This window comes from Meriones unguiculatus, chromosome 2 (assembly GCF_030254825.1).
Source record: "Meriones unguiculatus strain TT.TT164.6M chromosome 2, Bangor_MerUng_6.1, whole genome shotgun sequence".
NCBI lineage: Eukaryota > Metazoa > Chordata > Mammalia > Rodentia > Muridae > Meriones > Meriones unguiculatus.
In genome coordinates, this window is record NC_083350.1 from 159,809,427 (window position 1) to 159,836,566 (window position 27,140).

Sequence of the window (27,140 nt, forward strand, 5' to 3'; positions counted from 1 at the left end):
GTCCATCTCCTGAAGACTCCCCCTCTGCCAGGCCAAGTGGTACTCACCTGGTCAGGTCTATGCTGCTGTACAGTATTGTAGATGTAGCTCAAGCCAACTCTAGTTAAAACGTAAGAGGCTTGCTCGTTTATAAGAGTGTCCAAATGAGCTTCAATCTAAAATAAAACGCAGCAGAAAAAAATAAAAACATTTTCAATGAAAACTAGCAGTGACAGCAGTAAGAGCAGAGTGCACTGGGGTTGACATCATGATTTGACTTGTGGCCCAGATTGTGGACCCACAGCAACTCCATAACAGCTATTTTGTCCCTTGGAGACAAGGCCCCTGCTTCTTAATATGTTACAACTAAAGTGAATTCTAGGACTGGCCTCTAGCTAAGGAATATGGGGTGCTTCTCAGCAGAGCACAAACAAAAGTCACAGTGTGTGAAATAAATTACTCAGGGACAATGAGGGCTCGAGGCCAACATCCTGAGCCCTCCCTCTGTTCTGTACAAGGCCAGTCTCTGAAGAACCTGGTGGGAAATGGCACAGTAGCTGAGGAATGGGACCCCTGAAAGAAAGCACCCCAATAAAAAAAGCTGTTCTTCCCACTTGCCAGGCTTTCCCTGCTCTTCCACACCACAAACTGTCCCCAGTTTTAGCAGTGTTTGCCAGCGGCAGAGTAGCTGCCAACTCTCATTTCTGTCCCATGTGAAAATCTGCCTCATTCAAGCAACTCCAACTAATTCCTCATACTCAGAAGCCTATTACATTCTCTTTAATGTAAATACCCAAGAGAGTACAACTAAGAGCCCTTACTACTACAATTTATTAAAAACCAAAGAAAAGTTATTTGTTTAAATGTAAGCATTTAGTGCAAGTGAAAAATAAAATAGTCAATGCTAACAATCAAATGAATCAGTGACCTGAAGAAAAACAGAAGACAGAGAAAATATCAACGAAGCAGGTTAAAGAGACTTAGAATAAATTGGAGAACAGATCCATGATATAAAAATAAACAAAGAAAGGATCTCTAGTAAGACAGCAACACAGAGAAATGATAAATAAAATAAGTGAGTAAATAAAAAGTTTGAATCTTCAAGCTGCAATGGCTCTCAAATGTCTAAGATGGGAATACTAGGAAAAGAAGAATCCCTAACCTATTCTGAGATCCTGTCTGAACCCAAAGGAAAATCCTTACAGGTTTCTAAGTACAGAGGCATGACTACTCCAAACTGGAGATTCAGTCCCTGTCTTAGCAGCAATGCTGGGAAAAACTAAGTGGGAGTGGGAGATCATGAGCCAACACGGGAATCTGGAACCTCAGCCCAGCAACATGAATTGTCTTTGGAGGATCCCAATGGACCAACACCTGGGTATGTCTCTGGAAGTTTGTGTGCAGAGTCTAGCTGACATAAAATGTGGGAGGGAAGAATACAGAGTCCCTGGACAAACTAATGAACTCTCTTTAACAGATACAGAAGAATGTTGTGCCATGCAGAAAATGCACAGAACACTGAGGACAGATGCAAAATAATGAACATTTAAGAAAATACATCTGGGACAAATGGCAGAGATTTGTGTATGAACTGGTAACAAATAAGAAAACATTATGAAGCATATTAAGTCCATGGAAATAAAAAGTTATTCAAGACAGAACATTAAGCATTCTCCCTTATAGAGCTCAGCTATCAGCAGTATTTTCAGTCACACACTTCAGCACAGCAGCAGTCTGGGTGAGAGTTTAACTGCACTGGAGAGAGGACAGATTCTGTGTAAGGTATCTTTTGCTTCAGACTGTATGTATAGGTAGGGAAAGCCAAAGAGGCCATGAGACAGAAGGACAAGGTCGTGAGGAAAGTGGGTCATGGAAGAGAGGAATAGAAGATATACATAAGCAGAAGGGGGAACCGAGGGACTGAGAGAGAAAGAAAGTAAGCAGCTGCAGAGAGCGTGGAAGTCATGGAGGAAGAGAAAGAGAACAGCAAATCCCCATGTATGGGATACCATCATAAAACCCATTATTCATGTGCTAAACTAAAAACTTAAAGACTCAATCCTCCCCCAAACCTTAAGTGGCATACATGCCAGCATTTAGAGCGCTCAAGGCAAATTCTAAAAGAAATGAGTATACAAATGCGTGAACAGGAGACACTAGTTCACAACTGTGCCTTTTTACAACAAACTTCAGCATTATTAAGACTTTATGATTGTTGATCACTCTCAAATATTCTTAAATGAATTAAAATTAGAAAACCATATATATCAAAAGCAACAAATCAAACTTACTAAATCCACTACCAAAGTATCCATGCTTTTGGTATCAGAACATCTGGAGCCTTTTGCTGTATCCTTGTTCCCTTGAACCTGCATCTGCCAGTCATTACATCCATGTGGGAGCCAGACCAAGTGAGCATTAGGTACCTTATAAGTGGCTCTGACTTAGCCATCACATAGACTCTGAGTGACACCAGCTGACTTATGGGAATAGAGACTGTTAAGCAAACCAGAGTGTTTCATCCTATACTGCTTCTGTCCTCTGTCAACACAGGCTACCTGTGTTACATGGCCTGAGAAGCGTGTAACACATCTGTGCACAGCAGTGAGCATGCAAATGAGCCAGAGAGCTTCCCGACACCATCTCACACCATACCTGATCAAATTCCATAACCATTTCACATTCTGGCTTCTCTAAAGCTGAAAACCAAAATTGTGTGTGTGTCTGTGTGTACAGTCTTCGAACAGACTATCTTAAGAAATTTATGGAGTCAGGCCATAGGTATTTGTTAAAAGCTAGTAACTTTAAGCTATCACACTGAAACAGCAGAATCACAGAGAAGCTACTTTCTAGCAAAGTATACCTGAAATTGAAGCATTTCCAGGCGCCTGTCTGTGAATTCAAACAGAGCCAATGTTGTCTTCATCATGTATAGTGAGTTGACCATGAATGTGGCCATGTCAGCTGTGCCTAAATTGCTGGCTGATACTGTACACATCTGGAGGAGAGGGTCTAAGACGCATGACAAAACCTGTAAATAAAAAGGAAATGAGTTTATCAGGATATGGTCCTGGATTTATAGCCCTTCAGAATGAAATGTCAAACTAGCTGGAACATAGCAGGTCAACTGATAAAAGTGGACGAAGAAAAGATTTAATAACAAAAACAGCTTAAAAATAAACATCACTGAGTTACCCTTTAAAATCAAGAAGTGATTTAACATTGAAGACGAACCAACAATAAGGGGATTGTCAAAGCATATGGCTACAGAGGCCAGCAGTTGACAATGTGTAAGAGTGGGAGCACACAGTCAATAGATTTACAAACGACCTGCACAAAGTCAGCCTGCCGAGCATCCAGGGGGACGACTGAAGAATCGTGTGACGCCAGGACATCCCGCAGCAAGGTGAGCGTCTGACTCAGGGCAGAACTCGGTCCAAGGTCAGGCGGAGGGAGCTCAACCTGGACAAAAACAATAGTTTACCTGCTGCCTGTGTTTTCCTTATGAAGTTTAAAACACATGGAGGGTTCAGGATAAAAATGCAAATGTAACATAGCACCATGTCTAATATATTACAAGTACAACCTACCAACAGTTGATTTTGAGGTATGCCATTCAGAGTGACAGGATTTTGTTAGCCTACCCCAAAGTTACTATCACAACTTTCTATGTTAAAGCTGAAGAACTGAGAAGACTGATGTTCACTGGAATTGTAGAGTTACACTTTTTACGTGTTGAAAATAGCCTGGTTTAATTCTGTTTTTAGCCCAGGTCATGAGAATAAAATCCACACAGCAGCACAGCCCCAATGGCAGTATCCCTGAGAACACCACCCATTCTCAGGTCTCAGCGTCTAGGTTGGGCTCTTGACTCTATTCTTATTCAGGAAAATTCCAGGAGGTTGATTCATAACGCTATTCATTTTGTGAAGCAATTCACAGAAAATACGGACCACTAAAATTTTGAAAGATAAGTTTAAGCCCTGGATCTAGCACTTAAGTTACCAGGAGAGCTAAGTTCTTAGCGTTTCAGAGGACTCTGAAGGGCTGGGCGGAGTCCCTGCATCAGCTGCTGAACAGCGCCTAGGGGAGAGAAGCTGGGCCTAACATATCACTGGTGCGCTGCTCAGACGGACCACCAGAGGACTCCTGTGAGCTTACTTAACATTATTTTTAATACAAAAAGAACTCATGCCTATAAAATTTTAAAAGGATATCAAAGTGCTTTTAACTTTAACAGATAAGTACTGTAAATTAAACAAATTTTGGCAATTAGAGGTCTTTTTAAGAAACTATAGCCTTGTGTTAGGTAGACAAAGCAAAACTTTTTCAATGTTAGGATTTAAGAACTTCTCACGCATAAAAGTTAATGAATAATTACCATCAGTAGGAATAGCAGAGTAGCCTGTGAAACTCCTCTCTCTTTTATGAAAGTAAAAACAACAACAAGAAAATGCTATGAGATCCATGAGCAAACAAGAAAATATGGTCTAACAGAAAAACAGAAGCTCTTACTGGTCAAGTTGAAGAACCAAAGGAAAGAATGAGAACAATGGCTGCAACAGACAACCATGACTAAATAAAAATGCTGAGGTGGATACACTAACGGAAATGAAAACTTTACTACAGGGGTTCAGCAACAAATGTGAGGAGGTACAAAAGAATGGCTACCGAACTTGAAGAGGGGCCAGCTGAGATTATCCTGATCTATGCAGCAGACAAAAATGGATGAAATGAAAGTAAACAGCACCACATGGGATTCCAACAACACCAGCACAATGCAAGTCCAGAAGAAACAAGCGAAGAAGCAGCAAGTACGTGAAGAAACAGTAGCAGACAACCTCCCAAATCTGATGTACACTGATCTGAATGGTCAAGCAGGTGACTGCATCCCAACACAAATCTACACTGGTCCCTATGGAGACAGAGCATAGCCCAAAAGATAAAGTGAGAGGCTGTGGAGATGGCTCAGTGGTGAAGAGCACAGGCTGCTCTTTCCATAGGACCTGAATTAAATTCCCAGTACCATGAGGTAGCTCTTAACTGTCTGTAACTCATTAAGATTAACAACCAGTGTTGTTAACAGTGTTGGCATAACCAGAATGCACTAGATGACACACACTTAAGGGTTGGAAGATGTAAAATGTCAGCCAAGAATTCCATTTCTGGGAAATGTATTCTTTACGAACGCAGGAGAAATTGAAACTATTAAAACAAACAAACAAAAAACCAAAAATACTTTTTCAGTAGTTTTTGATTATATTTTCTTTTCCTCAGTGAATGAAAAAAATAACTGTATAAAGCTATAATTCTAAATTATGTTGGTAGTATGTTGCTGTCTTTGATAACAGCAGCATAAGAAAGAACAGAACTGTATATAAGAAAGAAAGTAAAGGAAGTAATAGAGATAAAGGGGAATAAAAACTCAAACATATAGAAAACAAGAGCAAACCAAACAAATTCTACTATAAGAAAGTCATCCAAATGTAAATGGGTTAAATATACTAATCAAAAGGAAAAGAATGAGGATAAATTTCTTACAAAACCATGGTCAAACTGCATGTTATCTTCTAACAAGCTGAAAGTAAACGGACATTAAAAAATGACATTGCAAAAAATCAAATGAAAGCTGGCATAGCCACATTAATACCAGACAAAACACAGTAAGGTAAAAGTATCATTAGAAATAAAGGCCATTTACTGACAGTAAAAAGATCAATGTGAGACTATACAACAGTTACCTCTGTTGCATCTATCAACAGAACCTGAATACAAAGCTGACAAAGGATAATTATTCCTGCTACAGAACTGCTCAACACTAGATCATACAGGTCTCTCAGGTTTTGTTGTTCGTACAGAGGAATTTTAATCCAGCAATATGGCTACTCTGGCTGAAATAGAGACACATCTTTAATCCCAAAAGACAGAGATAAGCAGATCTTTGAGTTCAAGACCAGCCTCATATAGAGCAAGTTTCAGGTTTAAAAAAAAAAAAACCTTAAGTCCAGACGTGCTGATACCCGCCTTTAATCCCAGCACAGGATAGACAGAGGCATGCAGATCTCTGAGTTCTAGTCAGTTTTGTTCAGGTAGTTCAGCTGAGTCAGTGAGTTGAGAGGCAGTTCTGTTCGTGGAATTCACAGGCAGTTTTTACCAGGAGAGTTTTATAGAGACAGGTTGAAAAGACAAGAAGCTACAAACATGTGAAGACAACCAAGCGAGCCAGAGAATAAGAAGGAGCCAGAAGATTAGATCACTAGAGTTTGAAGCCAAGCTGAGCAAAAAGTCAGAAGCTGAGAGAAACCAGTTTAAATCAGTCAGCTTGGAGAGGGGTTTGAGCCAAAACAGCCAAGTTGAACCAGCCAGCCAGAGTTCAGAAAGAGCTAGAAAGGTTGAGCTTATTCAGCAGTAAGTTTCAGAGGCTGAAAACATCCTAGGCCTAGATTAGACTATATAGAGGCTAGAAGCTTCCAGGACTAGGCCTAGGTCAGAAAACAGAAGCAGTAAGCCTCCAAGACAACAATTACATCAGGTGAATAAAAGTTACTTTTACATGTTAGCTTCTATTACATAGTTTGTCTACTCACTTTCATAAGCATTGATGTGTATGACACAGCAGATAAAGCTGCACCATTAGGCAAAACTATACATCTTGTAAGAACTGATACATCTTGTAAGAGCTCCAGGTTTCACTGTGTCACATCAGCTCTCACTTAAACGTAGTTCTATGCACTCCTTAGCCACACATATTTGTAAAACTCTGTACTGAAAAGTGTTTAAAATTGAAATCTTTAGAAAACAAGGTAGTGAAAATCACCTTGAGATTTTTCTCAAATTAGAGTGAAGTTATGCAAATCCAGGAATATGAACTATGACTTGAGGTCCATTAAACTTTCGCAATATGAATTTGAAAAGGGAAAAAGTAATTACTAAAGTCAAAACATGAAACCTCCCCATTCAATGGCTGTGGCCCAGGATGCTGAGCACACCCACCTTGTCCATCAGTTTACTTGCGTGGAGACTCAAGCTACTGAAGAATATTTTTTTGCTTAGCAAGTGCATTTCTTCAATTGTTGTCAGTAGAGTAGCTGCACTATTTCCAACAATGCCACTAAAAACAAAGCATATTCATTTCAGGTTGAAAAAAAAAAAGGCCAGCATAGTTCTGTTCACTGAGCACAGTGCTTTATAAAGATCCAGACCTGGAGGCTGGAAAGATACAAAATTCATAAGACTGATTGTTTTCAAGCTTGAGGTTCTGAGTTTGAACCTCTAGTATGCCCATAAAAGCCATGTATGGCTGCATGTACCTGAAACCCCAGCACTGGGGGTCCCAGGAGCCCTTTGACCAACCTAAAAGGGAAACAGGTTCTCAAGGGAATGAGGCAGACAGTGATAGAGAAAATATCTATCACATTCTCCCCTGGCTCCTCATACTGTTTGGGTGTATGTCACACATATGAACATAAGCATATATACCACAGAGAGAAAAAAGGGGGGAGAGAGGGAGGAGAGAGGGAGGGAAAAGTAGAAGGAGGGTGGAGAGAGGAGTGGAGATATTGACTGAACGACTTAGGCTACAACAGTGAGAACTTGTAACAAAAACAAAAACAGATTTAAATAGGAATACATATATATGTGTGTGTGATCTATAAATAAAAACAATCACTCTAGGTTCATATGAAAACATCAGTTTCCATTTGAGTAAGGAGATTAAGAAGGGAAAGAAGCAAACCAAAGTTTGAGCCCACAGCATGAGATCTGAAATGTGAAACTGTGTACATAATTGTTAAGAAGCTTCAGATTCTGAGGTCTCAGGGTTTGGGTATGCAGATTGGTAAAGGCTTATATAACTATTCCACCATTCTGGTCCCAAGCATTCTGGGTAAGGTTTGGTCAACCTGCACTGTGCTCAATATTTCATACTTTAGCAAGGCTGTTAGTCAGAACTGACATCTGTGATATGCAAACACTTTCTTATCTAGCATAATGGACATGCATATTGCTTACATAGCAAAATCTGGTTTTAAGTTGAAGAAAGTCAAGAGTTCTTAGTGATTTGATAACTAGGTTGCATAATGTTGAGTTCTTGTTAATTAAAACTAGCATATTTTATCAACAACAGATCTACAAACTATAGTTACTCAACTCTATACAGCTGCCTAGAAAGCACTGTATTTACACTCATTATGAAACTCTGCAATTTTGAAAAATTATATTAGCATATTTGGTACTATTAAATTTTCTATTAAAAAAGAAGATTCTTAGATCCAGCCAAAGTGTCTTCTCACTTTTTTGCAAATAGATAAGTATGAATACTTATTTTCTTCACTGATACACTGAAGGGGATTTTAATTTTAACATTTTTAGATAAGACACATGGTTTACAATTCTATAAACTTACTTTTCTGGAGCAAAGATAAAGCTATGTCTATGTTATCACTCATGCAAAACTAAACACTAATAAAGAACCGAGAACACTGCTGTCCAGATGACACAGCTCAGTCATTGTGTTCTAGCTATGATGTGCAGGGCTCTAGCTGTCACAGATCTCATCTACTGACGCAAAGGCTTACTCTGTAGGTCTACTTTGTTATGCAAGTTTTGGGTGTGTGTGTGTCTGTGTGCATCCTTATGTGTCTCTGTGTGTGTGTGTGTTTGTGTGTGTGTGCATCTGTGTGTGTGTGTGTGTGTGTGTGTGTGTGTGTGTGTGTGTGTCTTTGTGGTCATTCATGGAGAAGGGGAGAATAAATGACATCCCCTACGGAACACAGGCACACTGAGCAAGCACACATGGTTAGTGACACGAACACTAAAAACAAGACTATGTCCTGACTACAGATAAACAGGGGAGACAAGCACATTTGCTGTTTCAGTTACCTGATTGTATGGTGGTAAAACTTGAGGAGGTTAGAAATTTTATATAACAAAACAGCCCCAGGTTCAGCAAGGATTACTTGTTCGATTCGAACCTATGAGAACATGAAGAAAAAATTCCCTTAACATTTCATAGAAGTATACCTTCTCCTCATTAATGATGGCATATAAACAACACGTACATTATATACAATTTCATTACTGTAGCAATCATAAAATGCTTTCTAAATGCCACATATTAAGATAAACATTTTAACATAAACTCTTAAAAAAAGTGCCTCAGTCTCTGCAACATTCAGCCTCCGTGGTTAACAACAAAAGCCACAGCAGGGCCACTCTGAGGTTCAGCACCACTGTCTAAATAGAGCTAAGACTAAACTGTAGAAGCAACTGCAGCATTCCTAAAAACATGCTTAGACAGTAACACTCATTAAAGAAAGAAGGAAAGAAAGAAAGACAGAGTTTGGGGGAGAGGAAGGAAGGAAAGGAGGAGAGAAAGGAAGAAAGGGAAGACAGAGAATTCGGCCTTGTATCACACTGTTCCTGTTAGCAGACACTAAGAAACCCATAAATGAGCACCACCATATCTGTCCAGCTGTAAGGCTAAGGGGACCAAGTCAGATTTAGCTGAAGAGGAACTTACTCTTTCCAGGAATCTTCTAATTAATTCCCACCACTCAGCTACTCTCTCCTTTAGTCTGTTACCAACGATGCTCAGACTATCTATTCTGTCTGTTCTTACACCGCTACTCATATGATTATCTTCTGCTTTCTAAACACAATGTTTCCTGCATCCTCCAATCTCTGCAGCATCTGGTACAACAGCGCACACAGCAGATGTTCAATAAGTCCTCTGAAAGTTGAGGCTTCTCTGTTCTTTGATTTCAGGATATAGATACTGTTAGCAAATATAACTGTATGTGTAACATTTAGTTATGGGCATTAATTTATCTTCACATCTGCATGTTTATGAAAGTGAATCTTCTTTGGCATGAGGCAGCAAGAAACAACATTTACATTTAAAAATCACCCATTTCCATATGAACACCTCTCTTGGTGTGTGTGTGTGTGTGTGTGTGTGTGTGTGTGCGCGCGCGCGCGCGCGCGCGCACTCGCATGTTGCATGCAGGTGTGAGGACCCTTGCATGCCTGTAGAGCCAGCAATCTACATAAGCAGTCTTCTTTTATCACTGTCAACCTTACTTGGAGCTGGCTGACTAGAGAGAGGCTCAGCAAGCCCAGAATTAGAATTGTATACAACATCACTAAGAATGTAAACATGGTGTTTTAACATCTTAACACAACTATTACACTATACGGGCATTAACTGTGGATGTGCTTTTCTGGGCAGATGGATGGATGTATAACTCCAGCTCAGTTATCTGGCAATCTGTCTTAGAGAATCTATAGACATAAGAAAATTCTCATTTCTATTCCCTTCAGTAAGAAAGGAGAATAGAAGGAGTGGACAGAGGAGGAAAGAAAGCGTGAAGGAGGGAAGACAGGACAATGACAAAAGCCCACCTCTTGGAGCCCAGAGCTCTTGAGGAAGAAAGACACTCTGGGTGAAGTCACAGCAGAGACAGAATAAACAGCTGGAAAAGTGGAGAATGACAAATGGCACACAAGGAAATGCCCTTTCTCACAAAGGCCACAGAAGATGCCAGCTATTCAGCAAAACCGAAAGTCTTAGGAAATACACAATTTTTGTTAAAAGAGAAAAATAAAACAAACAAGAGACTAAAACTGTGATAGCAACAGCAAGGGAAGTTAGAATGGGAAGGGTGGGAGAGGACAAGACCTTGGCAAAGCTTGAGAATAGATAGGAAGCTCCTGGCACAGCTCTGACTTCTAAGTATTCAGTGAATCATGGTCCTCAGAGGGACAAGGGAGGCTCAGGCAGATGCTTGAAACACAGATGGACTACAGGAAATGTAACAGCAGCAAACCCAGGACACAGGAAATGGGGCAGGGACGTTCTGTTAGTGCCAGAACAAGCACTAACGTGGGACAGAGAGGACCAGAGAGAGGGAGGAAGAGGAGGAGATGAAAAGGAGAGGGAGAGGGAGAGACTTCTGTGCTACCTAGGTTTTGATTAACTTGACAGATGCTGCAGTAATTTTGGAAAAGGGAACCTACCTACCAGATTGGCTTGTGGACAAACCTGTGGTACATTTTTTTGGTTGATGACTGATATGGAAAGGCCCAGCTCACTATAGACAGGTGCCACCTATAGACAGGTGGCTCTGGAATATATAACGAGGCAGACTGAGCCATGAGTAAGCAAACCAATAAGCAGCATCCCTCTGTGGCCTCTCCCTCAACTCCTACCTCTGGGTTCCTGTCCTGTTTGAGTGCCTGTCCTGAATTCCCTCAGGAATAGACTATGATGTGGAAATATAAGCAAAATAAACCATTTCTTTACCAAGTTGCTTATGGTCATGGTGTTTTAGCTTAACAACAGAACCCTTAACCAAGACAACTTTCATCTTAAGGAGTATTTTTCTTAGTGATCTATTCACTCTATCTCAGTAATATAAAATTCATTCTCCTTGATTTTCAAGCAGCTAAACTTCTAATAACATGATAACAGATGTTTTGGCTATTAAGGAAAGTTGTAGGAAAATAAAACTGGGGGATGGGTGTTGAGACAGGGTGTCTCTGTGTTGCCTAGACTGGCCCCAAACTTTCTGTGCTATTCAGGTTGGTCTCAAACTCAGTATCTTCCTGTACTAGCCCCCCAGAATGCTGGGATTATAGGTCTGTGCCACCACATTTGGCAAGAACTTAATTTCACTCTCTCTTTTAATCTCTTGCAGTATACAAAACAAATAAATGTATTTGGTTGTGAATGTCTGAACATTGCACTGGCAGGAAGTATTCATTGATGAAAGACATAAAATAATTTCAAAATACTTTTATTATCACGCTATGGTGATATTTGGATTCACAAACATAATAAATTGTGAGAAGGCAGGTCATCTGAGGTTTGTTTGCCTGCATCAAAACACCAAAGAAAATCTTTGAAATAAATGCAGTTTAGCTCATGATAAATGATAAAGTGAATTTCCACAGACTGACGAGAAGTCAGTCACTACCAAGCTCTCTGTGACTCCACTTTCTGTAAATGGAAAGACGTCTGCGGCAGGTGCAAGCTCTGGCAACCACGCACGCGTCTGCCTCACTTTAGTGCCACCACTGTGCACTGGAGGCCTGTGAGAGCTGGGCCGTGTGAGTGAGTTACAGCACAGACATGCTCTGCAACAAGGGCAGAATGAGCTCTGAACCTGCTGACTCCAAATCCTGACCCTGCAGGGCAAGTAATTTGGCAGCAATAGCAACAGGTAAGGATGTTCATATTTGGATTAATCATTTATTAGTATGATTACTATTAAATGTAGCATTCACAGCTGGGCGTGGTGGCACACACCTGTAATCTCAGCACTTGGGGAGGCAGAGGCAGGTGAGTTCTGGGCCAGCCTGGTCTACAAAGCAAGTCCAGGACAGCCAAGGCTACACAGGGAAACCCTATCTCGAAAAACAAAAACAAAACAAAGCAAAACAAAAGCATCATTCATTTGCTGTTTCAGCTGAATCCTTTTCCTTGCCTGCTTATCACTGGCACAGAAAGCATAACCTATGAAGTCAGTCACAACTGTAAACTAGGGAATTCCCACATTGGTTAAACTAAATTGATGGGTTAATTTGAAAAATTATAGCTCAATTTCAAGCTATTACTTATCAATTTCTCTGAACTTCTGAAAATACATCAATACTTTGGTCAGATGCTGGAAAACACAATGAAGACAAAACCTTTTACCTTTAGAGGCCGGCACACGCCCTCAGTGATATGCCCAACGACTTCTTGAATATTTTCTTCAACACCTAAAATTAAATAGAACATAATTATGTCTTACCAAGTTATATCTGACTCTGTAAGTTTTAAGAACTATTATAGGTATTAATTAATGTCATAAATGGCATTTAAAATAAAGAGCAACATTTAAGTTCAGTGTCTTTGGGATATTACAAGTTGTAATTTTTGACATGTTTCTAGCAATGTTAGTAGTAACCAGCCTGTGTCTACAAAATGCTGACAGTTCATGCAAGTGATGATTAACATTTTTGTGACGAAGCTGAGTATGATGCAAAACAAACCCCCATGAGACCTGAGAGCAGGAAGAGGGAAGAGAAGGTGCCACAGGACTCTACAAACGCCTTGCTTGAGGCCCAGTGTGGCACCGAGAACAGGCTGAAACCTGACAGCGCAACCCAAGGAAAAGCTGACATTGCTGTGAACTGATTACTACCAAGCACTACCCATTTGTAAGGTGAGGCAGACAGGCAACCACCTTCATTTTCAGAGCAAGGTTCAGAATTCCCCTAACTCTAACTTTTCTTCAAGCTTCTAGACAGTCTCTCATATGAACTTCTCTACAGGCATCTTCAAAGAAACACATACCTTCTTTCTTTTTTTCCTTTGAGGATGGGTCTTGGCCTAACTATGTTGCCCTGACTGGCCTAGAGCTCACTATATGTAGACCAGGCCAGCCTCAAACTTACAGAAATCCACCAGCCTCTGCTTTCTGAGTGCTGGGATTAAAGGTGTGTACCACTATGCTCAGTCTGGAAATGCATTCTTTGAAAACTGGGTAATAGGATGGTAACAAAAGAAAAAAAGGTACAGACTGTGACTGGTGTGGTGTCTCATGCTATATGAAGCAGGAGCGACAGGAGGAGGCCAGTCTGAGATGCACAGCATGGAAAACCATGTCTCACATAGACAAACAATGCGAACTTTATACCAATTTAACACATGCTACATCCAATCTCAGTACTACAGAGCTGAGTCTGTGACATCAAATGTCACCAATTTGTGCATGGCTTCCCCCACAAACCATCTCAGGAGCCACAGTGATATATGGCCACATTACAGACCCAGTCAGATGATACCAGGAACAGTATTTCTCTCTACTTCCTCTCAAAACCAGAACACCCTTAACTTACAGATTAAAACAAATCCCAGCTCTAAAATAAAATAAATCTCTTATAATGATTGCTCTCAGCTACTTGAATAGATTTCAGAATTGCACAAATTCTTGGATATATCTATGAGGGCATTTCTAAAGTGGTTTAAATGAGGCAGAAGGCTCACCATAAGTGTGGACTGGGCCCAAATTGATTCAAACTGGAATAGGAACAAGAGGCCACCAGCTTATCTCTCTGTTGCTGATGTGGTTCACTACAATGGAACACCAGCATCATCTCTCTCTGCTCTGACTGTGGACCACTGTGATGGAACACTATGATGGCACACCAGGTCAACTCTCTGCTTCTGACTGTGGACCACTATGACTAACCACCTCTCACCCCTGTTGCCATGTCTTCCCTGCCACAATGGAACTCTTTCCTTCAGTCAGAAATTTTATCACAGCAACCAAAAGAAGTAGCTAATATACCTCTTAAGAAAGTTACAAATAAAAGGCAAGCGCAGTGGCACATGCCTGTAATCCCAGCAGTCGGGAAGGCAGAGGCAGGCAGATCTCTGTGAGTTCAAGGCCAGCCTGGTCTACAAATCGAATCTAGGACAGCCAGAGCTACACAGAGAAACACTGTCTCGAAAAACAAAAAAACAACCAACCAAACAAAACCCAAAAGTTATAACTAAGAAAATTACAAATTTTACAGGAATCAACAACTCTGGAATATAGTCATTGCTCTCTCTTCAATCTCAAACAAACATTTTAAGCATCTGTGGTAATTATCAAGAGAAGAAAGAACAAAAAACAAAGAACTTCAGAACAGTCCTTTAAGAAAGAAAAGAGTTGGGGTGATACAAATGAACAATTACAGCTTAGTGACACAAGCAACACTCAGGCTATTCACTGCTGCTCACCTCAGCCTGACGCTGAGGGTCTGAGGAATGTATGCAGGGCACTCTGACCATGTCTACCTGAAAACAGCAGGGCAGTGGAAGGCAAGTGGACCCTAAACTTGAATGGCTGCGCAACAGATGACAAAACAGAAATCTATTAGGCGTGTGTGTGTGTGTGTGTGTGTGTGTGTGCGCGCGCACACGTGTGTGGTGGGTTGTCTAAGGACAACAAGATGTTCATATGCCAGCTAACAGCTAAGTGTGAAGTGTTTATCTCAATGAGGACAGCAGGGGAAGCACAGAAGCCGTGCACATTGTCTCTATTGTGCTCTAACTGTGAGCACACTTACCCTGTGCAGTTACTTGCTTTAAGAGAGCTTCCAGATGTTCCTTCTCAGAAGCAGTAGCTTGATGGAGCCAGGCCAGCATATCTCCCACATACCTAAAGAAAACCACCTGTTAGTGAAGATGCCCAGGGAAAAGTGTAAAATCCTCTTAGTATCAATCACTATACCTTAAAGGGTCATGCGAGTGCATTTCAATGGGTCTAGGTGTACCTCCTGGCCCTCCTCTTGTGAGAGCATCAATAAACCCACGAACAACGGTACTTCGCCTGGCCGTTCCAAATTCATCTAACGTGTACCTAGAAGAAACACATGATGTGAGAAGTAGCTGCTTCCCACTAACACTCTGCACTCGATGCCTAAGATCAGCAAGACAGGAAGCTTGGTCAGGTATACCCTCCTCAAGCAGTACCAGCTTGCAAACTAAAAGTTACAAGTCATTTTAGCATGCTGGGATTTCAATCAAGAGGTACACATTTTGCTCCTTAACAAAAGAATACTCTGGACTAAGAGCAGCAGCAGCAGCAGCAGGAACAGCTGGCTTGTTCCATGGCAGCTAAAACATGATGCCCTAGAGATTACAGAAAGCCATAGTTCTAGCTGGTTAGAATTTTGCAGCAAAATATAAAGACCTTTTGTTTTTATTTTTTTAATATTACAAAAATTTTCATTATGTTACTATTACTTAGCCTAAAAAATGAACCCAAATTGCTAATTTTAAAAGCTTATTTTGACTCAAACAAGACATATTAGTTGTTCGTTACATTTATTAACCGGCTATCTATGATCAGCAACTATCTTTTCCCTTACATTAAAAGTCACCCAATTATTGCTGAAAATGGGAGGAAATTTTTCCATGGTGGATGAACTGACAGGAGAAGGAAAGCTACAAACAAGGTGATCTAGGATAAATCTGTAGAGATGACTAGAATCAGCTCTTGTTTCCTAATATAACTACCATTCTTTATGCTCTTCTTTATATTCTATACTCAGCAAAAATTTTAAGAATTTTAATAATGTAAAGTCAGCATATTCCATAGCACAATTTTTTAAATCCCTAAACAGTATTCTGATGGTGAAAATATTGGGAATAAATTCAATAACAAACAAAATTTACCAGTTTCCCCAAGATGTCCAGGAGAACTACTTTCTTATGCTACACTGCTTTCTATATGATATTGTAGATATAACAAAAACTCCATGTTCTGTTAAACGTAAGAACGCTGTTGGATGCACTTATTACTGACATAATTTCCAACTGAACAGGAAGTGAGTGAACTGACAGACAGCTAGAGTTTTTGGGAACTTGGACAGCTTCTGAGGACTGCTCACCCTAGTTCTGAGATCGCTGTGGTACATCATGGCAGAGGGAGGGGGAATGCACGGATCAGACAAAGCTCTGCTACACCACACAATGTCTTTCTTACATTTACTTACTACACTTTAAACTAAATTAGAACCAAAAACTCCACTTTTGTTTTTTTTCTTGTGCTCTTCAATCACGCATTGAAACCACTCAATTCTAAAGGGAATATGTTTATCAGGCCTGGTAAACACTGGGATTTAACCTGTATAATTGCATGAAGTCTCATTTAACATTGAAGTCAACCCTCCTGCAGAATAAATATAATTTCTGAAAAACAGCAGGAGGCAGAAAGAACCTTCAATGAGTCTTTATAAATGGAGCATCCATCTCAGAGACAGATGAAAACCAAACAGGACTTTACCAACAAAGATCAAAACTTCACAATGTAGCTTTTATAAGAGTGAATATTCAAAACACATAAATATTATAACCTTCTGGCAAAAAAGCAAATTAAAAGAAAAGAATACTATCGAATCTCCTTTTTAGAATACAACACAAATTCATAAAAACTAAAGAAGAATCAGCTTTGTACAGGCCGTCACACCCTGGGGTAATTCCTTATCAATTAATAGTCAGGCCAAGCCTGCCCCACCCTGCCATGTCCATCGCCAGCCAGATGAGGATTATTCCTTCTTGGGGCTCTCTTTCCAGGTGGTCCCGTGTTAACAATGAAAAATGACAGGTACGGTGGTTTATTAATATAACATATCATCATTACAACTAAGAAACACAAGCTAGGCAGCATGCTCAAGGACTTCAGTTGACATATTCTTGTGGGTGATACCTATTCTCTTGAGAGGACCACACTGCTCAGATGATGATGTTCATACACTGCCACCTGCTGTGAAGAAACAGGAAACACCCCACAGCTGACACTGGCATGACTTTTCCCTTTCTTAGCATTTATCACAGCCTAATGAGTGGCCTACTTTCCTACTCAACTCAACCTCCAAACATCTCTCACCACCTTCCAGAGTTTAACACTACCCTATTGGTCCATGCTTTGAGAAGACCAAGTCTTTGCGTCCTTCATCTTTCTTTTGAGTTTGCCTCTCCTGTCCTGTTACTTCAGATGCTTGCTTAGCCACAGCTTTCTGCCTGCCTTCACATTGGTTAGAAATGTCTGACACTGCCAAAGGTTTGGTCATGAGTCTTTGCTTTGAAAACACTGCTAGTTAGAGTCTTTCAGATGCGCTCAGTAGACTCCTGTCATAGGTTCAATGCACATCCCATCTGTCTTTCTAAATGAGGATTGATCATCTTACCCCATGTCTGCTCAATTGATTATCTTTTTTAGGTGTATAGATTTCATTATGTTTATCATATCTTATAGGTCTATATAAGTGAGTATATCCCATGTTTGTCTTTCTCCTTCTGGGATATTTCACTCAGAATGATCTTTTCTAGATCCCACCATTCTCTTTGGTCTCCCCACCCCCGAAGGGAGGAGCAGTCCTGTTAGGCCACAGAGGAGGGCTTTGCAGCCAGTCCTGAAGATACCTGATAAAACAGGATCAGATGAATGGGGAGGAGGTCCCCCCTATCAGTGGACTTGGAAAGAGGCACGGTGGAGATGAGGGAGGGAGGGAGGGAGGGACTGGGAGGGAATGAGGGATCGGGACACGGCTGGGATACAGAGTTAATAAAATGTAACTGATAAAAAAAATAAAAAATAAAAAATAAAAATAAAAAAAAAAGAAATGTCTGACACTCAGTGACATGCTCAGCACTAATTAGGCACCTACTGAAAGGAGCCCTCTACAGCCTTGGAAAACAGGCACCATTACTATCCTCATTCCACCAACTAGGAACTAAAGCACGCAGAGGCTCAAGAGCTCAGCCAGGATATTTGACCCAAGAATCCATCCTAAGAGCTCAGTGCCTGAGGTCTGAGGAGACGGTTCATCGATAGAGGACCTGCCACACAACCATGAGGATCTAGATTCACGTATCCAGCATCCAGGAAAAAGCCAGGCATGACGATGCACACTTGAAATCACAATACTGAGGGAGCAAAAACAGAGGATCCCTGCAGCTCGCTGGCCAACTGGTCATTCAGAATGTGTGAGCTCTGGCTTAAGTGAGGGATCCCACCTCACAAAATAAAAAACAACAATTATAGCAGCAGTAATAATAATAATGACTATGAGGATGTTCACTGGCAAGACACTGAATACTGACCTAAGATACAGGTAGTCTAGGTGCCCATCAACAGATGAATGCATTGAAAATGTGGTACATACATAGCCCAGAGCATTAATAACCACAAAGAAGCATGAAATCTTCCCTTTGCACAAAAGATGTCATTTTAAGTAAAGTAAGTCAGACAGATAGCCAAGTTTAGCAAATTGTGAAAACAATCCCTACCTCTAAAAATCCCTGCTCTGAAGCAAGGCCTACCAGGAACAGAAGGTAGGCAGGGGAAAAGAGCCAAGTAGATGTCACCAACACACACAGGGTGCTTGTATGGAAATGATCAGTGAAGGCACTGAAAACATTACCTCTGAACCAGGATAAACCTGCAGCCGATGCAGCACTTGCTTAAAACCAGGCACAAATGTCCAAGGACTCAGGACTGTGCTGAGCACTGCCAGGACGATCAGGTGGAAGGGAACAGCAAGGCTACAAAGCTACTGATTAAAAGTCATCCCAGCTTGTCACAGATACACACCAGCTCGCAGCCAGGTCTCACTACCTTCATTCCCACTATCTATCCATTGGAATAATCTGCTTCTCCCAGGAACCACCTCTTCAACACTATTTCCCTTAGGAAGAGCATTCTAATGGTCATTGCCCTCTCTTTTCTCAGGACACATGGGCCACATATACCTGAAACATGGCATTCAGAAGGCTATTAAAATCGATTTGTTTGGGTGACATTGCAGAGTTATAGGAATCTGAGGGAAGCATTGATTGATGCTCTACCCTTTTACTCCAAACAGGGCCTACCCAGTAACATGAACTTGTAAGTTATGGGACAATGCTGACATTTCACACAGCTGGCCTGGCACAGCATCCATGTTCTGTGATGTAACCATGTAAACATCCATCGAAGGGGACCCTCCAAGGGGTGGCTCTGCATGAACCATGGCCATCTGCCAGAGCATCAACACTTGCTGTTCTTACGGCTGGCTTTTACTCTGCTCCAGAGCTTTAAAAATGCACTGACTTTGGTTTTATGAGTACTATTAAGATACAGAATTTAAAAATCAATGCACAGGGCTCCCAACCAAAGCATTAGTCTGAAGATCTTGGCTGGCAAAGTTACAAAATCAAAGACCTGGACATTAAAAAATGGCCCACTGATAAAACCCTGACTGTGAATATTCTTTTTTCTTCTCAGAGTAACTATATCATACAATACATGACTGCCTTCTCTCAGGGCTGTGCTGCTCCAGGGGTTTTAGTAATGAACGACTCCAAAAGAGTTAATGATATGGCAAACTGGCTAAGCCACCTGGCTGCCACCTAACTAAAGGCAATCATACTGCAGGGACACTTTGGTCTTCCTTTATTACATGCAGCATTCACAGAACCTGGTGCTCCACAGACACACACTGAGAAGTGAAGTATCACTGCGCATCACTGTTAGACACGAATTTGATACTACCACAATTGAGGTAATGATTAAAGGCAAAGCAGCATGTCTTACTTGTACAAGACAGGCCTGTCCTGCAGGGCTTCCATGGCCTGGGTTAAAACCACAGACACATCACAGGACTCTTGAGTCAATGCTCTGCATTCACCTGGAAAATAATCAGCATTATAACTCCTGCTGTCTGTTCACACTGCCAGCGCTTTTCTTCAGGAGCAATCACTACTTTATTTTGTGCCTGTTTTAACTATACAGTGCTTGCAAATCCCTACCATGTTCAAAGAACTGAGAACTTATTGACTGAGAGATGCTGAGCCTTAACCTGGCTCCACTATTCCTGGGAACCAAGGCTGCACAGCTGGCCAACGCTGGCTTGGATATTAAGGAAGCACAAAGAAATCTAGGTAATGTCCCGCCTTTGAGGAAGTGGATTCCAGCCACAAGGATGTGACAAACACGGAAAAAGTTGCATCACAAAAGAGCAGCAAGTCAATGCATGCTAATAATCCCACTGGCTGCCTCTCAGTGACAGCCACTGCATCACAGCGGGCCCGTACTTCAGGGGCACTTGGAACCTCACACTGTCTTGAAAACTAAGACCTGGACACAGAGAGGGAAAGAGCAGTCCACATGGGAGCAGACTGTATACACAGGAAGAGGTAGAACACAAGGAATCTAGACCTTACAGCAACAAAGCAAAGGACTAGAGTGCAGTCCAGTGTTGTACAGATACATCCAGATAACAAGATAAACTCCAGCCTTCACACCAGTCGGCTGGGCTAACTACTCACCTACTAACACTGCACACTCATACTCCATTATCGATCAATGTAACTGTCTTCCCCGATTTAACACACTATTTTGCAAACACTTAACTAAAACATTTAAAAAGCAAAGTGTTTTAGTCTATCTTGCAGGACTTCCATGTCTTAAATCAACACTGGAGACATAGCACAGGACTCTCATATCTAGGAAATAACCTCTGAAGATGCCCACACTCAGGTTCCTGGCAGCTGTGAGTGTTATTGCTTTAGGTGGCAAGAGGGACATGCAGATGGACTGAAAATGAAAGGCCTTGACACTGGGACGTGTTCTCACACTGCCTAGTATAAGGTAATCACATAGCCCCCAACTAGAAGAGAGGCCATGAACTATCAGAAATAGGAAATGGGGAGAAGAAAAATGGAAGTGACTTGGGCAGACATGTGGGCTGTGAAGATGGGAGAAGACAATGATGAAAATGGATCACATACAAAGCAAGCTAGTGAAAGCCCCAGTGACAGCGAGCAAGGCAAGCTCAAGACTTCGTTCTTACAGCTGCAGCCAAACCAACTGGCCTAACAAGTGGACTACAGAGGGACAGAAGCACCTGAACAGGCCAGCCCAGCACGGTAATGTTACCATGGCAAGAGCCAGGCCTAACTTCTGACTAGACTGCTAAGATGACATAGTAATCACTGTATCTCAGTCTGTGGTGATTTCTCACAGTGGAGTAGAAAATTAATTCACCACTTACAACATTACAGCTACATAAATAGCAAGAGCTGCCCAATCAAACGCTGCCTTTACTGTTTTCCTTTAGAGCAGAAACTTTTCACTTCTCTCCCTCTTCAGCGACATTCCTGATAAAAACAATGACTGTATGTGAACATGTAAAGTTTGCTCTGACTTATAAGAACTATCAGTTAGAGACCGAGAGCACACGCTGCTCTGGCAGCGTTCAGTTCCTAGTACCATGTTGGCGGCTCACCACCATGTATGACTGGAGCTCCAGGGGAAACAATACCCTGTTCTGGCCTCTGTGGACACACGGACTCATGTGCATACTCTCTACACACATAAAACACCTTTCAAAAATCCAAAGGAAGGCCAAGTGGAATTTTAAGAATTAAATACCAATATGCATTTAAAAAAAAAAACAAAACACTTACTTTGAGCCCATCGGTAAAGTCTTTCATAAGCTGTTTCCTGAAGCAAGGCCATCTGTTCCATAATCTCCAAACTTAAGTGAAAATTAAAGGGTCATTATGTAAACTTTAGTCAACAGTGTATCTAAGTATTTAATTATTTATATTTAATCACATAACAATTTGGCCCTTATTAACTTTTTGTCATGTTATGGAATTTTTCAATAAATTTCTTTTTTTTTACAGTTCAGTAAATGCCAAATTTTAATTCCATCAGTTAATTCCCACTGTTCTTTCAGTCAAGCATATTATAAACTTCCACCTTTCCCAAAGACAAATGAAGACTGAATTCCTATTTCAAAGAACACAGTTTCAAAAAGAACCTAGAATGCCCTAAAAGTTTACAAATGCAAGCAGCAGTGCAGCTGGCTTACCAAGCGGCTACTCACCCTGCCGTCTGTTGGTTGGTTCGCAGAAGAACTTTGACATCATTATGAATCTGTTTCACTCTTCCTAACGCCTTGAAAAAGTCCTTGAAAATTAAAAATGTCATAAAAAAAAAAAACGTGTTTTCAGGAAAAACTATACTACTCTAAATTAAAAGATCAGTACAAAGATGAAACAAAACCCTACCTAATGCGTCTTTCACAGATTTTGACTGTGGTTTTATAGAGGGCATGATGCGTACCTACTTCTGCGCATTTTAAGGCTGACATTAATTACCATGTAACAAACAGTGTGCTAGTTACCAGCGATAGATAATCTGTGAAGACTAGGCCCCTGTCCTCAGCAAGCACACAGTCGAGTGAGAGGATACCCAGGAACAGCCTAGCCCTGCAGTCACTTATGTCTTTGTCACAAATGCATTCCTGCTCCCTCACCAAGGAGCAAAGAATGGAAGACGCTCATTAAGCAGAAAGGACTCAGCTGGAAGGGCATACTGGAACCTTGGGAGTTAGGAGACAGAAAGAGTCCTTTCTGGACAAATTGCAGGACTTTAAGGAAAAAGAAGACAACAGTCTTTGAGAGGTTTAGCTCTGTCATTCAGTCTGCAAAGTGTTGCTAGGCATTAAAACAAGGAAAAGACAAGAAAACGCCAACTTAAAAAAGATAAAGTTATGAAAGAAAACAAACACAATGTATCATTATCCTAATGAAAACGGGAATAAAGAATGCATGTATATGCATCCTTTATACTCAAAAAGGCGATTTAAGAAGCTAAATCCTTGCATTTCCATGTCAGAAATATCCTATGAGATTAGGCTGGCCTCAAACTTCAGAGATCTGCCAACGTTTGTCTCCTACATGCTGGAATTAAAGGCAGGTGTGTGCTACCACGTCAGACTGATAATCAGAGAAAATTCTTTTAAATATAGAACTAAAAATACAGTTTGCACAAGGAGCAGATAACAAGTAAAACAAGTTCATGAAGTATCAGAGGTGGAAAGACCAGGTGATGTAGTTATGTTGTGCTCTAACTTAAAACAAAACAAAAATACATGTGTAACTTTGAAATAACCCCTCCAAACTAATTAAAATACATACCTTAATTTCATATGTAGAAATGTTTCCACATTGAATTTTTTTTAGATGGGAAAATTAAGTTTTTAAAATTGCATCATCCCTGTAGCACCTATAATTACTACACTCTAGGTGACCCTGACAGCACACGGAGCTCAGGATTGGGGCCTCACTGAAAGTGACCCTGACAGACATGTACCTCAGTAACGGGGCCTCCTCTTGTGCCCCGGAGAAGACTCATTTCATCAGAAGTCAGCTGGAACTTGGATAAAAAGGCATCTGCAACTTGTGCTCTAATTTCTAATCTTTGGCTGTAACAACAAGAAAAATGAACTATATTACACTATATTAAAACATTCTGTTGAGAATTAACAAAGATGAGCATTATCTTCATGCAGAACATGTCTACGTTCTGTTCCCTGTATTAAGCTGAAAGACTTTAAATTTACCAAGTCAAAGTCTATGTGATGAACAACACAAAATTTTAAAAGGGAAACAATATCCAGGTATTTAATTCAAACAATAATGTAATTTCTAATTAATTCTACACAGACCTAAAAGGTGTCAGTTAATGGATTTTAACTTTTAGATAGAGTGCCAACCCTCATCACACAGGTTTAAAAGTAATTACAAAGTGTCATAAAAATCCTTGAAACAATAGAAGTTAACTATTTTACTAACAACCATTTTTGGAGCTATTTTTAGACTTATTTTCAGTATTATCAGGCACAAAGCAGAATCGTTCTCCCTGTGGTTTCATGAACTGAAGTGGTATTCCTGCCATCTTAATTGATCATATACCCTACCATAACAATTGATTCCAAATACCAAATAACCTCTATTCCAAAACCAAAATGATCTCTGAAACCAAGAATGAGGCATAATGTTCTCAATGACTGTTTTCACGTTAAAGTTGCTGTTAGTATAGCCTGGGAGCTTATGCCCTCCGTGAGCCTTGAATCACACTCTACATTATTTCCATTTTAACTTAGCACTATTTACAACTTTCTACTTACTCTGCATTAACGAGGAGGCGGTGGTCCAAAGACAAACTTACCTTTCTGCCTGAAGCTTAGTAGTCTTTACTATTAAATCTTGAGTCTGTTCTTTTGCCGCCTAAAATTATAAATAAACCGAACATTAGAAAATTCCAACTTCATTATATTTTATAAGACTAATATCACCACTTCCTGGAGTTCAGACAAATGGCAAAGAGCTCAAAAGGCCCGAGTAATTGGCACAGAAGTTTCGTGGTTTATGAACTATCTTTCCAGCAGGCACTCTCTCTGAGTTCTCAAGACACAGGGTGCTGGAACTCAGAAGACCCAAATGCTTTCTCGTGAAGCAGAAACACTGTGAGAGCAAGCTAAGGTAAAGAACACGACTTCAGCTGTGGTGTGGTGAGCTGCACAAGAGGAGACCACAAAATGAGACTGCAAATTATGTCACTGGAATATAGCCATACAAAGTTCAACAGCGCAGGCGACAGGAATCACATCTCATAGCCAGAAAATACACGACTTGAAGAATAGGTCCCAGAGACAGACCTGGTTGCTCCCACATGAGTTTCAGCCCAAGAAATGCTCTCCTGTCCCCTTTTAAGCCAGCGTCAAAATAGCAGAACATGGTGGGCAGCAACACTATCCAAAGATGAGGCAGCCACCTATGAAGTGGATTCCAACAAGGCAGAAGTGAGCCCAACAAGACTCTCAAAACCCCAAACTACAGAACATGACAAAAGTAAGACAACAGCAGCTGTGAGATGGCTCAGTGGAAAGGCTAACCCTGGTGACCTGTGTTTGATCTCTAGAACCTACACCAAAAATGGAGAGAAACAACTCACATAATTGTTCTCCAGCCTACACACAGACACCACGGTGTACACACACACACAAAATAATAGATAAATAAATGTAACAAAAGATTTAAGGCAACATCAATGAAAGGAGACACAAATGGCAAGGGTGGGTCCATGCCCTGAAAAGACACTGAGCCAGAATCATCAACAAACGAAGTCATTAGTAAGTGAACACTGTACAGTACACCTTAACAGACAGCAACACATGGAGCAGAAGCTAGTCAGTCACTAAAGGAGAAACAAGATCAAAGACCTCAAGAGAATGGGTCCTTTTCACGTTGGAACAAAACTCTGATGAGCTCAGCCAGGTTGGTCAGGGTCTCTAAGACTGAAGGCAACTACGGCCCTGCTTCCTTCCTGCAAATCCAACTCTCAGTGGAAATTCTGTCATTCTGCTTCCCAAGCATCCCGTTGTGGAGAACAACTGCCCTGACCCTCCAGTGATATTTTTAAGAAGGACTTGAGTGGAGATAGTTCCATGTCACCAGCTCTTAAGAGTACTACTGAGTGGAGCAGCTCAACACACACTTCTACAACTGAGTCTCAAATGCCTGTAACCACATGATGTTTTGCTTTAAAGTTTAATTGCCACTCTTTTGTATTCTAATACTAAGAAAATTTATCTAAGGACCCAGCTTAATCCCCAATTAAAAACTCATCCCCAATTAAAAACAGAACCTGAGGAAAACTGGTACTTTAATTATATGGTAAATTCTGTGTAGAGAAATTCATAGTTTTGAAGCATTTGCTATTTTCCTCTAAGTATCTGATGCTTGTTCCTGAAAAATTCGTTCCTACAGGACTCTGGCAGCAGAGACTCACCCGCATTCTATAGCCACCTCTGCACTTCTCAGACGAAAGAAGGCTCTTGCAGTTAACTAGTATTAAGAAGCAATCACAAAAAGAAAAACAGGGCAATCCTGTGCTTGGACTCTTTCATAAACATAACATTTGCATACAGACTTCCTACACAGCATTATGTGTCAAATGTCTATACACTTCTGAAACCTCACCTCTACCAGATGCTACATTAAAATCTAGCCACTATGGGGTACCTGTAATCGACTTGTCATGTCCTGACAACAGCTGCTCATTGCTTGGACATCTTCATTGATGCTTTCAAGTTCCTGAAATAGGAGAAAGAAAAAAAAAAAAAAATCAACTACCATATTTAGCTAAAGAAAATTTTCCTTCTTAGGCCAAATCCCAGTCTTTGTTGTTTTGTCAAGGTGCAACAAAAGATTTTTATAAAATTCATTATTATATACAATAAATAGCTGTCAATTAAAGACAAGAGAATCCATATTTCAAATTGGAAATGATTAAAAAGAGTAATACTTTAGAGTGTTACTAAGGTGTAAAGGAACTGGTCCATTTCTTTTAGAGGGTATATGAAAACAACAAAAAAGTATTAAACAGATGGATATCTGTTTACATAGCTTAAGAACATAAGAATAACTACATAGGTAGTAAATATATTACTACATGTAATTATGTATGTATAATTAGCTAGACAATTACTATTCCAAATTTATATGTAAAACTGTATATATACAATATATGTGTATTTACATATATAATTTTTATCTGTTAATTTTTAAAATATAAAAAAATTGTAGAACAAAACAGTAAATGTGCAGCAACATGCACAGCTCAGTCAGGTGTTCTCTAAACAGAGGAAAACTAAACACTTCAGCATACAATGGGAAGGGTGTACAGATCAGCAACCGTGATAAACCACTGTTTTCCAAAGACACCCACATAAGGCAAAAAAGAGTCATAAAAGCACACACAGTACCACATCACCTCTTTTTAAAA

At 40.5% G+C, this 27,140-nt stretch overlaps 1 protein-coding gene across 2 annotated transcripts in view; it reads right to left on the minus strand.

Annotated features, from left to right (window-relative positions):
- Nucleotides 1-27,140, minus strand: part of Cog6 (component of oligomeric golgi complex 6) — a 42,246-nt gene that overhangs the window by 12,518 nt on the left and 2,588 nt on the right. For both annotated transcript variants that reach the window (XM_060378298.1, XM_060378297.1), the window contains exons 3-16: nt 26,378-26,449; nt 24,522-24,580; nt 23,664-23,775; nt 22,393-22,475; nt 21,968-22,038; nt 20,094-20,187; nt 15,246-15,374; nt 15,082-15,173; nt 12,677-12,741; nt 8,860-8,951; nt 6,973-7,090; nt 3,310-3,441; nt 2,843-3,010; nt 48-155 (exon numbers count right to left, since the gene is read on the minus strand). In XM_060378298.1, coding sequence (XP_060234281.1) covers nt 48-155; nt 2,843-3,010; nt 3,310-3,441; nt 6,973-7,090; nt 8,860-8,951; nt 12,677-12,741; nt 15,082-15,173; nt 15,246-15,374; nt 20,094-20,187; nt 21,968-22,038; nt 22,393-22,475; nt 23,664-23,775; nt 24,522-24,580; nt 26,378-26,449 — 1,395 coding nt within the window. The remainder of the gene's footprint in view (nt 1-47; nt 156-2,842; nt 3,011-3,309; nt 3,442-6,972; nt 7,091-8,859; nt 8,952-12,676; nt 12,742-15,081; nt 15,174-15,245; nt 15,375-20,093; nt 20,188-21,967; nt 22,039-22,392; nt 22,476-23,663; nt 23,776-24,521; nt 24,581-26,377; nt 26,450-27,140) is intronic.